This window comes from Mycteria americana, chromosome 3 (assembly GCF_035582795.1).
Source record: "Mycteria americana isolate JAX WOST 10 ecotype Jacksonville Zoo and Gardens chromosome 3, USCA_MyAme_1.0, whole genome shotgun sequence".
Taxonomy (NCBI): Eukaryota; Metazoa; Chordata; class Aves; order Ciconiiformes; family Ciconiidae; genus Mycteria; species Mycteria americana.
Window position 1 is genome coordinate 33,930,688 of NC_134367.1, and position 18,697 is coordinate 33,949,384.

Below are 18,697 nucleotides of genomic sequence, written 5' to 3' on the forward strand. Positions count from 1 at the left end.
TTGCTCTACGTTTCAAACTCCTTAAGATGTTGGAAAATACCAAGATAATAACAAGTAATGGGTATTGAAGTCTAAATTACCATATTGTTTGTATACATTAATGACCTTCAATAAATTCTTTCAGTAAAAGATAACTATTTCCTTGAGGGTTGAATCAACACATTCTTGAGGCTGTAAGGGCTTGGTTGCTTGCTTTTCTTCTGCTTGGCAAGGGAGAGATTTTCTGAAAGGCCAGTTAGCCAGCTGGCTTTGCTCATTGACTAGTAAAGAGGGTACAGCATCATAGAAAATGTAATACTATGATTTTCCTCCCAGAAGATTCTGCTTCCTTTGTTCAAGTTATATTTAATGAATTCAGTGGTTCTATAAAGTTATTTTTAGAAATCTGAGAAGTAATGCTTATTGTTTAGTGCTATGTGTTTCAACATCAAAATGTTCTAATATTCTGTAAATTATTGAAATAGGGTTTGTATATTGCCTTAAGGCTAACTTATTAATGTATTTTCACTTTTTGTAAGTATAGTTATTTTTTTTTTAGAAAGGCATGTACATTAGTGGAAATAATGGTCATCATGCTTTATTATGTATAGACAGGAAAGAATAATGAACAAAAATTTTAAATGTTTCTGGGCTTGACAATGCTGACATGAAAAATAAAACTAACATCTGAGGAGCTAAATATATGGACTTCAAGTACTTTTACTTATGTTTAATTAGTGTTCATATTTTATTGTGGATCTGTACTCATGTTATACCTAACCATGCAGGACTGTGGTTTATGCAGAAGTGGAAGAAGTCTGGTTCTTTATTGCAATTGACGTGCCGAGACCATTCAGATCCACGACAAACATTCTTATACAAACTTAGTAAAAAAGCAGGTAAGCTTTGTTAATACTTACTATCTTTTAAAGGCCAGTGTACATAAATGTGAATAGGAAACAGAAAAAAATTTTCCAGTAAGCTCCTGTTTCAGTTTATATAAGAGTTACTTTGGCTTTAGTCCCATATTCTTCAAGTAAAAGAAACAAAAGAAACAATAAACCATTCTTGTTGCAAAGGTGGACTACTGGTTTGTACTTTCCTTCTGAACCAATGAGCAGAAGGTCCGAGTGCAGCCACTGTGCTGGGGGGGGGGGGGGGGGGGGGGGTGTGTGTGCACGCGCACGTGTGTGTGTATATATATAAAAATACATATTAAAAAAAAAATCAGCTTCCTCTTGAGCCATTGAAGCTAGTGATTTCAGTGTGATAAGTGAAGTACATATACACTCATTTAGGATTACCTGTTTCTGTATCTATTTTTCTTATCTGTTTATAAATGTAAAATTCTGCTTTAAAGTTTTTGCTAACCTGTCTTTTATTTCCTCATTAAGATGATCAAGGAAAACAAAAACTCATTTTGATAAAGAAAGGAGAAGTTGTACTTAGCATAATAGCTAAAAAACAAATTAAATTGAATAATTTATATCTATGTAATATATATCATATATATCAATAATTTATAATACTATATAATTCATACCATTTTCTCTGGTTTGAATATTCTTATTTCAGCTGTTGGCTGAGAGCCAGTTTTGGCAGTGAAGAATGTGCCAGTTGGGGGGTAGTTTCTATTCAGCATTGTAAAGTTATTGAGGATTCATCTGACAGGTATTTCTAAATATATGTCAGGCAAGCAGTTGTGGAGCCAGAGGTGCTCTGGTGTTTTGTGAAAAATCTGGGCACGTTTGTCCATCAAAATTTTGCAGGGTGTCACAGCTGAAATTTTGTTGAGAGCAAAGCAGTACAAAGATATGGGAAGGAAACGACTGACATCTAGGTCTTGAGATGTTCAAATATAAAACTTACAGGACTTGGAAGAAGCAGAAAAGAATAAGGAGCAAGAAGAAAAATCATGGATAAGAGAGAATGTTGATCAAAAACTGATTTTAGAAAAACTTCTATTCTAGAAATTCTAGCCTATTCCAGAAATACGACATACTTATGACAGATCCCTATGTGACAGGCTTTTTGAAAGACCTGGATAGCATGGTCTTAAGAGTCATGACATGCGTTTCAGACTTTATTCCCCATAAACTGTAGAAGGAGCCTAAAAGTCTTAGGGCTCAGTTTCCTTTTTCTGCCTTCTTACTGAAGAGATGGAAAGAGCTGTATCTTGGGCCACAGCCTCATACACCGTCTTGTTTCCAGGTCCTTCAGTGAGCTTGGTGTGAGGGAGAAGGAAAGGTTGGGGGAGAAGGAGAAAGAGATGTTAAAGTTTGATAATTTTATTTAAGGAGAAAAGAAAGCGAGCTTTACACTTCCCTAAAAGAGAAGGAAGAGAGTTTTCCTTTGAGGGTTGAGTTAATATACCGTAGGTACACCATAGGTGTTGGTGTCTTTAACTGTTGATATCTGTACAAGGAATGCTTCTGTCCAGCCATCTCTTTGTTCATTCAGTTGCCATGCAGTATTGGCTGTGCTTGACTCTCAAACACCAGATGAGAGGAGTTTGGGATTCCCCTAACTGTACGGTTTCTCTTCAGATTTTTCAATCCAGAGAATTTGCATACTGTTCTCTATAGGGATTCTAAACATAAGTGTTTCCAGGAACCGCTTCATCCCAGGCTACATGCAAGAGATTGACAACACTGTTGAGAAGTATAGCCCTGATTTTGCAACTTCTGTTGATTTTTCTAATCCTACAGGAAAATAGGAGTCTAAGATGCAGAAACATCTATTGCTGCTTAATGTCATGTCTTCTTCAGATGCTGGCTTTGCAGCAGGGAAAATCCTTAAGGCAGCAAAACTTGCTACTATTTCAAGTCTGCTGTGGTCCAGTTGGTTTCGAGATAAAAGTGGCTGTGGATCTGGCAGGTGATGTTTTGAGGGTCTAGGTCTCAGCCACGTTGTTGTATGGTGGTTTGTGGCTCTAGTTCTCCAATTTGCCAGAGAATATCTCTGTTAAACACATTGTCTTGTTGCTTAACCCCAAACCGGATGAAGATCCTACTTTCTGTCAAGCATTGTAGGTGAAAGTACAATTGAGCATCTCTTTTTCTGCCCTTAAAAAGAAGCTCCAATAAGTATTAATGCTTAGCGTGATTCAGAAACAAGAGATTTGTGCTCATATCCATTCTCTCTTCTAAATCATGGAGCAGTACCTGTTAATACTGGAAATCTTGCGTTCATGAACACATTTCTGATAACTCTTTCTCAGTGCTGCTTCTGTCAAAACAATGCCTCTAGGAGGATCTATGACAAACACTTTTACCATTCTTGCCTTTTCCTCCCCATTTGGGGCCAAGTTGGGCTTCATGGCTGGACATCACCTCAGGCTCTTGGATTTCATAGCCAGAAGCAGCACCAGTCAGTTTCTCTGCTGCTGCCAAAATTTCGGGGCTCTTTCTCTTCCAAAAGGTCTCTCTCAAAAGAATCTGTTCTGAAAGGAGTTTTAATGCTTTCATGCAGAGAGCTTACAGAATATTCCATCAGGAGAAGCAGGTTTTGTATGTGACATTGTAAAAAGAATTGTGAGTCTTCTGAGCATGTGCAAAATTCTCGCCTAACAATAGGTTCAGACTTCAAAAGAACCTTTGCAACTGAAAAATTATAAATATATAATGAATAAATCCCTTCCACCTACATCATACAACTCTTCCTTAGTACAATGTGAGTCAGTCTGTCATTACTTGCTGAAGTAATAGTTACCCAGAACTTGCTCTTTTCAGTTTCTTTAGGTCTTCTACCTCAGTTTTCCTTTACTATAAAAATCTTTTAATAGGATTTTTTGTAAAGCATCCAGTAAGAAACAAATAGGTTTTCCTAACAGTTATAGTTGTTACAGTGCTGCTATTTGTGTATTGTATTTCATCCTTTGATAGGAGTGAATGATAACTATCCAATTCTGAGATAAAAGCTGAAGGTGTGACATATATGTGGTTCATACTCAAGCAGTAGATGCTTATCATTAGTCATGGTTTGATTTTTTTTGTTTGTTTTAAAAATAGCTGGGGCCAAGTCAAGTTTGTTATTTGTCAGAAAACTTGGTGTAAATTGGTTAATATGCTATGTTGTGCCTGGTAAATACAACTACATGCTGGAATAGTGATTCATCTAAGTGACAAAACTTGCGTTAAAAAGTTGCTATTGTCCTTAATTGATGTTAGTATTCTTAAATGAAGAGGAAATGCCTTCACCTAAATAAAGATATCTATGATTTAGAATGTGTTCATTTGATTGTTCTTTTAGATGTATATCTGGATAAGAGTTTTGTTTGCAGAATTTCCTCAGATCTAGTATTGGAGATACAGTTAGCTCTCATTTAGCAAGTGAACTCTGGGAACATTTCAGTTTCATTTTCAAGCAATTTGTCAAGGCAGAATGACAGATTTTAACAATTCTTTTTATGTTTCTGGTCTATAAATAGGAATTGATTCTTAAAATCGTAAATGCCTTTTGAAATGATTGATTCAATAAATTACTGCAAATGACAAGTGATGATGATGATGAACTGTCTGCTTTTCTAAGTCTGTTTTTCTATAGCATTGTGTGTGGTTTGTTTGTCAACTCATTTTGCTTTTATTCACTTACTGGAGTGTTACAGTTGTAGAATATTTTTTAAAAGTCAAGTACAACTCATTCATTGCCCAGCTGTCAAGTTTGTTAAAGCAGGAGGAGTGACCTTAAAAAGTTAACTTGTTAAAGCAACCTTAAAAAGCCCACTTAGATATTATCTTCAAGTTTAAGAATTACGAAAACAAAATAATTTTTCAGGCCATGTAATCGGTTACCCTGTGAAAATAAGTCTTTATTTCAGGGAATAATAGCAGGTAGTGGGAAGAAATTGAGACTTAAATATTTGCCATTTCTGATCGGATTGTTGTTTAAAAAAAAAATCTGGACGTTTCTTTCTTGACCATTCAAAATTCTAATAAAATTAGAGCTATTTTCTATCTTAGAATTATCATCATTGCTAATTGCTGATAAGGAGCAAAAGCTGACCTTATTTGCTTATAAGGAAGAAAAAGTAATAGGATTATTTGTTCAAAGTGAGGAGAGTTAAAGTTTATGCCGTTTCTTGAATCCTAAGTTACTTTAAGCACTGGTCACTTTATGTTGGCAGTTTAACCCAGTAGAAAATTTAGTTTTCTGATGTTGCTTCTTCATAATGATAATGTTTAGAATTATGTTCTTTGACAATAATCTCCTTGAAATCTGCTTGTCATGTCTTCAGCAGCTGCAATCTGTCTGGTAATTTCTGGCAGTCTTGGAAATGATTGTTAATTTCGTACTGTGACAAGAAATTACACCAGGTTGCCCGCTATGATGATGTGTTCAATACAAACACAATTGTAGTTGCACAGATGAAAAAATACATGAAAATTTCTGCGTTATGTGTAAACAGTGTTTCATGTTGTAGTATTATGGATTCAACAGAAACTAAGAGTTTAAGTTTTTGAAAGTAACTTGGTAAGAAGAAGATTTTTAGACACAAAAATAAAAAATATGTAGTCCTCTATTTTCTAATTGCTTGGCTTTTAGACGTTAGTATGGTCTGTCCACTTAGCGGAAGTGAGTACTTTCTGTAACTGAACAGTTGACATTTGCCATAAAACTTACAAAATGGTAATTATGCAGACTTGTCCTTAGAGGGATAACGGGGAATGACTTAAGTATTATTTGAAACTAGTGCGTGAATGAGTTGAGCAGCATAGCACCATGTAGGGATTCAGTGACAAGTTCTGGAATTTGCACAGCTCCTGATTTCTGTTTCCACTTTATCTATTGGTTATGCTTAAATATTTTCTACAAGCGATAACTGCACCTTCATGTTTACTTTCTAACATCAAATGTAAAAATCAGCTAGCTTATGAAATGCCAACTGATTTTTTTGGCACATCACCAAAATAATAACAATCAGAAGTTTTTTCTTTTGAGAGATTAAAGAAGGATATGCATTTGATCAGTGTATTCAAATACATAATTGATTCCAGTTGGAGCACATTGTAATTTTTGTCTGCAGAAGTGGAAAGGCAGTAGCTCCAGTGAAACTGAAGATGGTTTCAGGTGTAACTTGAGCATTGTCGTAAGCACTTCTCCCAGCTTCTCTAATTCACTTTGTTTTGTGCAAGGTAAACAAGAGAAGCTCTTCTTTTTTTTTTTTCTTTTTTTCTCTTCAATTAGAATATTTTGTTTCTTACCTTATTTACATTTTATACTCTGCTAGTTACATTTTTCATAAATATTAAAATATTCCAGGGAGTCCAGGAAAATAAACTGTAAATTATTGATTTGTAGCTGTTGCCACCCAACAAATCTGCACTTTCTTGTTCATGGTACTTCAGATGGTCATTTTTGATGGGTTCAGAGACCCTGCTTTTTATGTTAAGAAATCAGCAGAGAGAACAGTTTCATTTATATGTAGGCTGGTTTTAATGTTCTGATCGTCTAAGAAGAACGTCAGTGACATGTAACATTTGGCTTTAGTTTGGTTTCACACAAGACTTCTGTGTGTGAATACCTTGTTTAGAATGCCAATATACTGGTCAGTACAAGTATTAAAAACAGAGTCCAGTTCCATCAGTTGGTCTTTGCCTGCAGAAACTTGAGCTTGTCAGTCACCTGAAAAAACATTCAGGTTGTTTGATTTGGGTACATCCCAATTTGATATAAATTGTGATGGAGCATTTGCAGTTAGGACTTGGCAAGTACACTGACTCCAAAACTTTGGACAGAACTCGTTCTCCTATAATGAATAATGATGTGTGTCAGAAGCATGGCTTGCTGAGACTGGCTTTCATAAAGCAAATCTCAAAATGCTGTTTTCTGTCCCAGTTATGAATCATTTGCTCACTGGCAGGAGAGCTTCCTGCAACAAACTTTGGACCTGCAAGTTTTTCTACCTCAACTTTACTTCTGAACTTTTTTTAAGTCCCATTTCTCAGCCGTAGAATATGCCCACGTTAGCACTCAGGAATGCATTCAGAAGCAAATCTCTTCCTGATCCCTGTATACTTCAGAACACAATGAATGAGCTTTAGCAGCCAATGCACGTTGCATCCACAGGACCAGACTAGAGCTAGTCCAAAGTAAACTCTGCTGAAAATGGGCATTATGATGGATGACGGATTCTTAATACCAACTGGTTTGCTCTACAGTTCTGTTCCTCTTATGCCACAGAGTTCACAAATGTGATTGTACAGCCATAGTCTCTTCCAGGATGTTTTTGTACTTTTGTAGGTAGGCTTAGATTCGTATGTCTTAGTACTTCTGTAGTCTATCAGGAGCTGGTGGAAGGCCGGGACTTACATAAAGTTGACAAGGGGGATTCAGACTGGAACGTGCAATATCTAATCAAGAATTACTGTCCCTGGGAGAAAAGCACATCCTGGAGAAATATGTAAGCTAATTAAGATGTTTTGGGAACAATCTGAAACTACTAGTAGAAGTGTGACAAGAAGCACCCTCGCATGAACTATCCTCATTATAATACTAAAAGTCACACCCCTTGAGCTGGAGACGCCGGCCCAAGCAGAGACCCCTCACCTTTGAGTGTGCGCAGAATATTCAAGTAGCACTGTAGCTTTAAGTTGAAATAAGAGAAATGTAGACCAATAGAAAACTGCTTTGTGTAATTACTTCTGCATATGCATAACTAGACTGTATAAATACTGTACCTGTATGGTCGAACTTTGTGCTAGCTTTGTGGAGCTACCACCTAGCACCCGTCTCAGCGCAGACATGAAATAAAATACCTCTGCCCTGTGTGTATATTGGTGTCTCGCACACTGGGTAAACGACCTCACACTTGTGGGATAACACTTCCACAGATCTTGATTAACAGAATTCTGATGTGCTTGTTTATTGCCTTATTTCCTCCCATTAAAAATGTGCATTTTCCTTATCCCCGAAAGGAGGAAAAGATGTTTGTTTTGGTTTTCACTTATGTCCATGTTAACAAGAGATCAGCAGTGGATAAGCATGGTGGACAGGTTTTCTTCTTTGAGATGTCTGTTATGTACAGGATGTCAGGTTAGCTTACTTGGTGCTATTTGGCTTTGTGGAGGGAAAAAGCATTTCAGCTCTTGACTTGAGGGAGTGCCTGTTTATAACTCCTGATGAGGATGAGACTAGAATTGAAATAGCATCCCTATTGGTAGCATGGCATGGAGACTAACCTAATCAGTTCTGCTAAGAGGAAGGACTTCCCAGCCCTCAGTAGCTCTGTTCCAGCAATGTTGGAAGAATCTGGTAGGTTCTATAGCATCTGGAGCCAAGTTCTTTAAAGTAAAATCTTCAAGGCAGAGTTTGAGCTGACATGAAACTCTTGAGTTGATGTAAATCTAGCTCCCAAATCAGTCTTCTTGTGGGACTGCAGCTGAAAGTCTGAGCTTCCTTGTATCTGTACCGTAGCATCTTAATCTGAGACCTCAGCTGACTCAGGATCTCAATGCTTGAATTTTTGGGGCATGATTCTAGCTCTGTGTGTAATGTGTTACCTTCATGAAGCAGTGCGGAAGACCAACTGCAGGAGATGGCTGCCTTCCATGGCATAATTTTTTAAGTCCCTGTTTCCAGACTATATTTTTGGCAAAGCTTCCAGATCCCTATTTCCAAACAAGTATGTAAATGGACAGAATTGTAGAAAATGTTGGGACTATTGTGCCTTAACAAAACTGAGATGTTTCCTTCAAGTCAAAGCAACCAGGTATGACCCTGAGCTACCTGATCAAACATAAAAGTTGGCCCTGCTTTGTGCAAGTGGGTAGGATCAGATGATTTCCAAAGCTCCCTTCCAACGTAAATCATTCTATTCTAGGATTCTGTGATTAGTATATTCCTAAGGAAAATGGCAGCTTACTAATGGAATCGGATTGTTTTACTTATTTTTTTTAAGCTTATCGTAAGCAATTTTGATTTGATTATGCTCAAGAACTCTGTGGTATCCACAGTGAATATTGTCCATCACAAATAATTGAAGCCTTGTTTTGAATTAGTTAAGGGGTGGTGGTATGGAATTTTGTCATCGTTTTTGTCATACGAGTCTCAGAGAATATCAGCAGCCCATTGTGCCAGTGGCTCCATCTCCCATTCCCTGCTTGGATGTTGGCTATACCTAGAGGGCAGACTTAACATCTGATTCTGGTGCCTGAACATATATAAAAATTTATTCCTCTATGATGGCAGTTAGTTATGAGTTACCAGGTCTCTATACCTGCTGTTCCAGGCAGATTTTTCCACTTGACATATTATTTGGAAAAATAGTTCATGACTTTATAGAGATCATTAATTTGATAATGACTTCAGAATTCATTGGTGGACATGAATGGCACGATGGTTGAATGATAGAAATTGTGCTCTCTGTGTGTGCTTAAATTCACTTTGACTGAGATTGAAGTTCCGCTAGGTGATAAGGATCATCATAAAAATTTGGAAAGCCCATTAAAGGTTTGTTACTACAGGAAAGAACCTTCTGTTATATGGGACAAAGCTTGTTATTTCAGCAGTGATATTTCACTTGGATTGTTCTTTCCCAAGCTATCTCAAATCCTGTTGAAAAATTTAGTCAATACTTTCTAGTTAATGACAATCTCAGTGTTTTTTATAGTACTCTGCAAAAATGTGTGATCTATTCAGTAGATGATGTGATGAGTTCAAATGTATTTTGTTCTGGTAGAATCAGGTCTTAATCTTCCAGCATTTTTGCCTAACTACAACAATCTGGAAATGTTGGCCTAATTAGATTTTGGGGTTGGTTTCTTAATTCAGCAGCTGAAAATTTTACTGCACAAGAAAAAATGGTTCATTAATTACTTAGAATAATTTTCAGTTTGGGATTTTTTGTAATACTTACAGTATGTGTGACAGATCTTGTATTATGCGTGGTGTGGGAAAATAAAGATGTGAATCATAGGAATTAACTGAGCTGTATTCTTGTTCACAATTTATTCCTGAATTTTTAATTTAATTAAAGGCAGAATATATTTAAGGTCTAGGAAGTAAGTGAAACAGCAACATGTAAAGATGACCAGTAGGTCAGTTTTTACTGCTACATAAATGCAAGATTGTGATAAGTTGCTGCTTCTCCACAAGTACACTTAATTTAGGCACAGTTTAGCACTGCACACTTCCATATTAGAGATCATTCTGTGCCTGTGTCCTGTGTAGTCCCATAGCCTGTCTGGAGAGCAGAAGGGATGCTGTTGAACACCGTGCAGTTCTTTCTCATTGACTAATGGTTTGAGTTATCTCATGTTGTAGAAATCCAAGGGGTTGCTAGGCTCTGTACATTTATATACCACCATTTTGACTCCTCTCTTTCCATATAGTCATGTGGTCTATATATATCACATGAACCATATCCAAAATAAACAACCTCAAGATGTAAGACTTGGATTTTTTTCTTCAAAATAGGCACAGGGAGCAGTCCAAAGAAAAGCCGCCCAAGAACAGTTAAACAATAAAACTGATGCTTATGAAATACCCTAGATGCCTTCTTTGCTCCTACTGAAGAGTTCCCTCAAACACTTTTTTGTAATGAAAGATTCCTGATATTTATCATGCCTAAAATGAAGGGAAGCCTAAGACATTATTTTTATGAACCAGAACATAAAGCATAAAAATGAGTCACTGTGACCAAAAGGAGATGCCTAATTTATTAGACTATGGTGTCCTAAGGCTGTTGGGGGGGGGGGGGTGGGGTGTTTATATTATATCACATGTGAGGATGAAGAGAGTCTATTTAAATGTTGATTGATGTAGACTGATGTTCCTCTAAAGAATTCCCCAGGATATCTCTTCCTTCTTCAGGTTGATTAAAAGATCTAGGCAGTCCACTTCTTTGTACCTTTTACATCAATGCTAATGGATATTTCTCTAGGGAAAGCACGTATCAAAAAAACTTAATACAAGATAGATAGACTCCCAAGGAATTTTCAAAACTATAACAGATTAGCCTGCAGAGAATTCCTATCCTTGATTTATTCCAAATGCATTCTTTTCAACTCAGTACAAAGTTTTGGAACTGGCATCTGCATCTTCGTGTAAGATTTGCTGCAGTCATTTTTCAAGTGTCAAATAAAAGACTGCAGTGATTTAGCTGATCTTTTGAGACAGTGTTGTTTTTCAGTGGGCACAGGCAAAAAAAAGAAAAAAAAACAAACCCAAAAACCAAACAGATTTCCTGCTTGAAGAGGATGGGAATCAGGATCTAGTTTGGATGCATTTTCTGTATGCTTTTGTAGATGTACAGAATTTGGTTTTTTTTTCAATTTTCTGTGAAATCTGGGAAGATACATTTGCTTTTTCACATACTAAAGTTGTTCAGCATTGTTTCTGTGACTGACTTGGTTTGGAGATGTAGTCTTTATCAGATGGAGTGTACAAAATATTGAAAATTAGGAAACAACCTCTGAAAAAAGGAAAGATTTTTCACTTTGGGCTCCATTGATGGCTTTAGGAACAGGTATGTATTAATATATATTAATTATATATTCAGTCTGAACAGAACAGGGAAACTAGAATCCAGAACTTTGTCCTGGCAGTATAGCTTCTGAAAAGCAGATAGCAAATAATTTCTTTTTCCTACACAGTCAGGTCTCTTTTTTTAATGAAGGAAAGTTTTGATTTGTGGAGGTTAACACAGAAGATGTGTGCTGCAGATTCCAAGAAGCACCTTTGAAGAATGACTTTATTTGCAGTATTTCTATAATTCTCAGTGTACTAAGTACATTTTATAAATTAAAAACTAACGGTTACAGGATCTGACCATTATTCTCTGGAAATTAAAATCAGGGCTAATAGCACCAGTGCAGAACTCACTAGCACCTGTGTGAATAGAGTTGGATCCAATCTAGCAATGATAAGATGTAAGCATCTAACACCTAGGAGATTCCCAGAGAGCCATTCAGGCTGGCTGTTTTTCAGTATAGCTTACCTTTACATACGCCTAAACTGTTGGAGCATTTTCTGGTTTTGCCTAACAGTTGCCTTTGTATTTAACTGTAGATGGCTATGATATTCAGAAGGGGCTGTTCTAAGGCAAAGGCAACCTATTTTCCTAAAATGCTCCATTGTATTTGGCCTAAAGCAGATGGGCAGCACCGGAAATCTGCTGAAGATTTTTAGAGAAAACATAGCAATTAAACATCTTAAGGACTGTAACTCCATCATTGCTGAGGGTTCTTGCCTTTGCATCATCTTACTATTGGAGTGCTTGTCCAAGAAGTAGGGAAGTCTGGGTTTAATTATAAAGGTTTAATTATATTTGGGTAGTTGTGTTGGGTGGACCCTGCACCTGTGCTTGAGCTGGTAAACCTTACCATGAGGTAGTGCCTAATAGAGGCACCTACACTAGGTGGGCTGTATTGTGTACTACTTGATGCTAGGCATTAATCCTGGTGCAGCTAGGCTGTTGAAATGTCAGTGAAGACAAGGCACCATCCATCTTTAGGTTTCTTTAAGCAATGCGGAGGCTTTACTCCCTTCTGTCAGCCAGAAACCGACCACTTTATTCCTAAGAAGCAAGACGAAGGTTTGAACCATACTCTGTTTAAATGGGAAACATCACAATTGGGTCGCACCCATATGAATTAAAATGATGTACAGAGGAAAGGCCGGTACCCAACATTTTGTTATTCTGTAGCTCTACCTATTGTAATTGATTTTTCTGCCTTTTTGTGCAAGATCTTGTAATAAATTGGTGCCAAATTTCAGTTGTAAAATGTTTAATTATTCTGTAGTAATTGTCAAGAGATTAGTTCTAACAGATACCTTTTCCCCTTTTCCTGTAGGTCTTCATTACTTCAAAAACATTGTGTTAGTAGGATCTCTGCAGGATCGTTACGTTCCTTATCACTCCGCTCGCATTGAGATGTGTAAAACAGCTTTAAAGGATAAACAATCAGGTAATAAATATCCTGCAAAATAAACAGACCACTCAGGTTAAACTTCATAGGTCTCAGATTCATCTAATTCATTTAATTTTGGGTGCTTAACTGAGGCACCTCTATTCTGTGTTTAGACACTCTGGGCTTACTTTGTAGTAATGGAGAGAGAAAATCCATGTGGGAGCTGAATTGCTTTCTGGATCTGTCCTGTTCTATCACATGCAGAAGGAGATGAGACTGAATAAATTTCTAGTTTACAGACTTCGCTGAAAGTTAGGTGGGATGAACACGGCCCGTGATGTGTTACTCCATGAACAGGGAGGACAAATTGCTTTGATTTTTGAGGACATCAAGTTGTAGCGTCGAGCATGTGGACTGTATTTAGTCGAGGCTTAATACTAGCACTGAAAGAAAAGGTAGTTTTCCCATTTTCAGCGGTGGTTGGTTGTTGTATTTACTGTTGAGACATCCTAGCACAACTGCATTCTAGCATTGTATATTGACAAATAAATACCTTTACATAGTGTAATAAATTAATACTGATGAGCACATTCTCATGATAAATGTACAAATACTGAAATGCATAGCTTAAAATTATTTTTCCAACATTTCTGGGGAAATGAAACTTCCAGTATATTCTACGTTAACAGAACAACAGCATAACACATATCATTACCCTCTTACTCTGGAATGTATTCATTTTAAGTTCAAGGTCAAAGAACTGTATTTGTTTCTGGTGATTCACACAGTACAACTTTTCTTTTCCTCTGCAGGACCAATTTATGCTGAAATGATCCAGAACCTGCTTCTGCCAGTTCTTCAAAATAAGGAATGTAATTTGGTTCGGTATAATGTAATTAATGCATTACCCAATACTGCAGATTCTCTCATAGGGAGAGCTGCACACATTGCTGTTCTTGATTCAGAAATATTTTTGGAAAAATTCTTTCTTGTTGCTGCCCTAAAATATTTTCAGTAGAGAAGAGCATTGTAAGAGACTTGGTTATTACCTCATTAACAGATGAATCAAATAATGTGTGGTATTAAAGTATAGCTGCAGCTGTATTTTAAGAGATATTTATACTTTTTATATGGAAGATAATTTATATCATCCACACTTAGGGCTTTTTAACATCAACTTTACTTTCTAGGTAATGTGGCTGTGCAATATTTTTTTATTTTGTTCTTTTTACTTTTCTATTACTTTTTCTTAATTTTGGGTACCTAATTATTTGGAGATGAAAGCACAGTGCATACTTTTGGTTGGTTTATTATTGGCTGTTAAGACTACAGAAGTCAATGTTACTTGGCTACATTTTACAAGAGGCTTTAGATGCCAAAATAAATTGGATTTTAAAATTATAATAAGGTCTTACACGTTCAGTTGTCGTATTTTAGCACTGTAGGAAGTTTAACTGGAAACCCAATGAGCTGCTAAAATACTGGATATTTGAAAATGACTATATCTGTGGGTCTCGCAAAGACCGTTACCGAGTTGTCTGTTCAGATACCACTACAGCTTAACAGTTTTCTACAAAATCATTATCATCATTGTTAAGTATGTTATGCCTGTGGGAATATATTTTCTACTGATCTCAAAAACATGTTAGTTTACATACTCAATTTTATTACTGGAACTTCAGTTTTCAGAAGCAAATGGCAACTAAGGATTTTTGAATGTTTAATGATAGCTGCCTTCAAATAATTGGGGTTTTGCAAGCTGTATTAAAATTGCTCCTTACTCTGTCAGTTCTTCAGATGAACATGGACAGTTTTACATGGACTTCCTTGTACGTAAAATAAGTAAATGTTATAAATTTCTGCAATACTTTTATGAATTTAAGCAATTTTTAAATATTGTTAAAATGTTTTATTGACTACAAAGTATTGTAAATATAAATCAATACATCTTCAAATGGGACAATATTGTAAACTTTACCTGTTTAGTGATACACATAAAATGTTTTTGATATACAGGAATGTTAAAGGTCTATTGACTTTCTACTGGTGCTGAATAGCATTAAGTTTGGTTTCTCCTTCCTTCCCTTTTCTCTGTTTCAAACAATAATTCACTAAAGATTGGGGGGGAAGAGTTACATGTGCATTCACTAATTGTAATGAACATTTTTGAAAAATATAAATTTGCTGTATAATGCATGTTTATTTTTAGCATTGTGTTATTGCATCTGGTGTTAATAAAATGAACAAAGTACTCTAATGGAAGCAATTAAAGAAACTGAAATGTTCTGCTAATTACCAAAATTCTGGGGAGGCTTTTTTGTATATAATTAATAATTTTGTATTATGTGAAATGAATATAGCAATAATAGTTTATAATGAAGTGATTTTGGATTTGGTTTGTTCATACATTCTTTGTAATTTTTTTTTTCTCTGTAGCTTACAAGTTTCAGATGACCACCTACTGAAAAGAGTATTTTATTAGAGATGTGTTAGGCAAGTCCTTACAACACAAAGATATCTTAAATACATTCCCACTCTAACAATGCCTACTTTTACTAATAATTTTTTTACATTATGATGGTGCTAGTATGTTGTAAATATTTAAATTAAGTTCTAACATCTCAACTGTCTTTTGTTTAACAGTATTCTAGTAGTTAGCTAGTGGCTAAATTTTTAATATCAGTTTAGGGAGCTAGATCTAAAAAATTTCCTTGATTCACAATGGTCAAGTTAAACTACTCTTAGTACATAAGTATTTAGACGTTTCTGTCACTACTGGAAAATGTCTGTCTTGCCACATCTCTCTGGAAATCCAAAAGTGTAAAGCATGCTTTTGTGATTAGCAAAGCAGAAATAGCCACCTTTTTTTTATTTTATTTTTTAAATAGTAGATCCCATCAATGTAAGGAGGCTTGAATTTGGTTTGTTCTTTGAGGAAAATGGATGGTGCAGGCAATCCTGTGATACTTGCATGTAAGTTTGACAAGGAACAGGGCAAATAAGAGTGCATTAACTTATTTTTCTCTCCTCTAACTTGTATTGCCCAGTGCAGTCCATACATAGCCCTCTCAGTGCTGTAGCATTTGTGGGGGCTGTCTGAGATCTTGGAATTCTGAAAGCAATGGCTGCTACTCGTGTGCCATGAGACAGTAGTGAGTGGCATGATGTCCCCAATGTGCCCTTGCAGCATATGCAGTTGCACTTACAGACTGTATGGTACACTTGTGGTTGCTGTCTGAAAACACGCAATCTTGGATGTTTTGGACAACTGTGCATGTGTCGCATGGCATACTCCTCATATTCCCACATATTTCTGCCCTCTGTTTACTAGATAGAAATATGGACTTTTCTATACATAATTGAAACTCATCTGATGCAGTAGCAGCTATAAAGTGCTCCATCTCACCCCTCTTCTCTTTGAATCAGGGCTTCATCTTCCTGTAGAGATAGTGACCTCTCCTTTATGCGGGTATCCTACAGCTGCTTGAAAGAGAATTACGTTGCTTGCAGAATGAGAGATAAAAATTAAGGTCTTAACATTCCTTTAGAAAGCTGCCAGTCTTTTGTTCCCTGAAGGCAGTAGGCTGCTACTGTTATTTCACAAAGCTCTCGGCGATATTATTACGAGGTTATCGCATAAAACAAGATAGTGTCTGAACTTTTGTTTGCAAATTGGGAAAAAGAGCTCATGTTCTACTGTGGAAATCACCAGGCTTTGCAGCAGAGCCAAGAAATTCAATGTTGACAAAAAACTTTCTCTGTAACCACAAAACACCCTTCGTTCCAAGCCAAGCTTACTTGCACGGCCATGACCAGGTGCAGTGTTCAGATAACCAGGCTTCTTGACGTGGTCAGAGAGGAAGAGGGGGCATTTAGGCAGAATCGGCACACTTGCTTGCTGCCTGCGGCAGTGCTGGTTGGGGTACTTTGCAGATAGCCCCCATGGCTAGCTTACATTTTGGCTCATCTGAATTGACCTCCTGCAGCGTTTGTGCTAGCTCCAAGTCTTCTATCCCCTGCTTTTTAGAACAGCAAAGCAAAGCAGCATACAGTATTCTGTGAGATAAGCGATCAGTAAATGGAGGGAGGAAAACCAAAAAAGAAAACATTGCATTTAATCACAAAGTAGAAAATTCCTGTGGCAGGTGTACATCTGTATTTCCCAATGTTCAGATTTATTACCTGCTCATTCACAAGACCTAGAAATACATAATTCAGGAGTAAAGAGTAAATTTTGCATTTTTACAGCAATACAATAAATGAAGAACAGGAAAAAAAATGCTTTGAAAACCTCAGCTTATTTTTAGGTGGAAGAACAGTTCCTAATTAACCTTACATTGCTATTTCATCTTTACCATGTGAGATTGTGTGTAAGCATGATTTTTCATGGATTTGTGCTAAGCTCTTTAGGAACAGAGCTTACTATTACTTGGTACCTGCAGACAGCTTGGTATGAGTCTTTTTAAGGTAAGAATTTCATGATAGTTTTTACTGTACTGAGCACATGCATGGTAATTTCTTGAACTTGGAATAGATCTGTTTTTTTCTTGCTGCTTTTGGGCAGAAGAGCTTTTTTTCTGCATGAGCCACCGATCTTCCTCTGTATTCTCTGATCTAGAGGCCCAGCATCTTGCTGTTAAAATAAAGAAAAGGGTTTCCCATTATTTCAGTCTCTAATGTCCAATTAACCATGTTTTAAAAAGCCGATTGAGGAAATGTCACACATAAGGCAGTCAGTTAAATTTAATCACTTTCAGTGTGTAGGCATTGCCAGATGTAGTGCAATAAACTCAATGGAGCATTGCTGCTGTTAATTAACCAAGGAGATTTACTTTCTTAAACTCTTCAGATGTGAACACAAAATGCTATTTTAGCATTTAGCACTCCAATCTCCAAGAACAGCTGAGTGAAAGTTTCTTCTGCCGTTTAGCATCTGTGGACAGAGTGTTTTGAATGCTGTTTTATGGAAGAACAACGTTAGCTGGAGATGTGAGGAGTGACAAAAAGCAAACGTTGCCGTATTCAAAACGTTAACTGGAGCTTATTAGCTGGAGCTCCACCCCATGAGCCCAGGTGTTACTTATCCCAGGGTTAGGTTTATACTGATAAGAGAGTACAGTGTTCAAAGGACCTTCACTGGGTAAACTGGGAAAGTGAAAAGTGGTGGTCTGAAGTCCTCTGGTTCAGCACTTGTGTGTGGTTGCTCAGTTTCTTGCTTTCTTCCTGGGAGGGCGAATAATGCCTGTTCCGAGTGCAGAAGAGACACCAGCGGGGGTGTAGGACTGAGATCAAGTTTGTTATTAAATTAATAAAATAATTACGATATTTAAATAATTTTCTGGTAACTTTGAGGTTATACAGTCTTTAGTTTGTAAGGACAAATACTAAGTCTGTACATCACCATGGCATCAGCCTAAATTCTTTCATGTCCTAAGCAGCCTTTGTGTATTATTTCAACAATTTAATTATTTTCATTATTTAAAAAAAAAAAAAAAAATCTAGCAGGGCTGCACTACACATTGCGGGGGAAAACGCTTCATTTCAGCGGCAAACTCTTCCATCGCGTGGGAGAAACAAGATGCCTTTGCTCCAGGTTTGCAGAGGGAAGAGGGGAATGATAGCTTATTTCTCGAGCACCTCCAAGAGCCCGGCCACGCCTTCATGGAGAACTTCGCTCACAAAGCGCAGTTCACCGGAAACAGAGAGCGCTGGGGGGTGATGAGGTTGCTTTTAAGGCGGGTGGAAGCTGCGCTGCCCGAAGCCGCCGCCCTGACTGGAACCCCGTTTCCCGCCGCTTCCCCTCGGGCGGGCGAGCGGGGGCGAGCCCCGCCCCCGCTCGCCCCCCCTTCCCTGGCCGCCGTCGCCGT

The 18,697-nt window shown here is 37.1% G+C and overlaps 1 protein-coding gene across 6 annotated transcripts in view; it reads left to right on the forward strand.

Annotated features, from left to right (window-relative positions):
- FAM135A (family with sequence similarity 135 member A) overlaps positions 1 to 15,708 on the forward strand; it is a 94,505-nt gene extending 78,797 nt beyond the window's left edge. For 3 of the 6 annotated variants that reach the window (XM_075498164.1, XM_075498160.1, XM_075498165.1), the window contains 3 exons: positions 768 to 878; positions 12,774 to 12,887; positions 13,643 to 15,707. In XM_075498164.1, coding sequence (XP_075354279.1) covers positions 768 to 878; positions 12,774 to 12,887; positions 13,643 to 13,848 — 431 coding nt within the window. In that variant the 3' untranslated portion in view covers positions 13,849 to 15,707. Of the gene's footprint in view, positions 1 to 767; positions 879 to 12,773; positions 12,888 to 13,642 lie in introns of those variants that run through there. The other 3 variants (XM_075498163.1, XM_075498162.1, XR_012775151.1) reach the window with 2 other exon arrangements.
- The last annotated feature ends 2,989 nt before the right edge of the window (positions 15,709 to 18,697 follow it).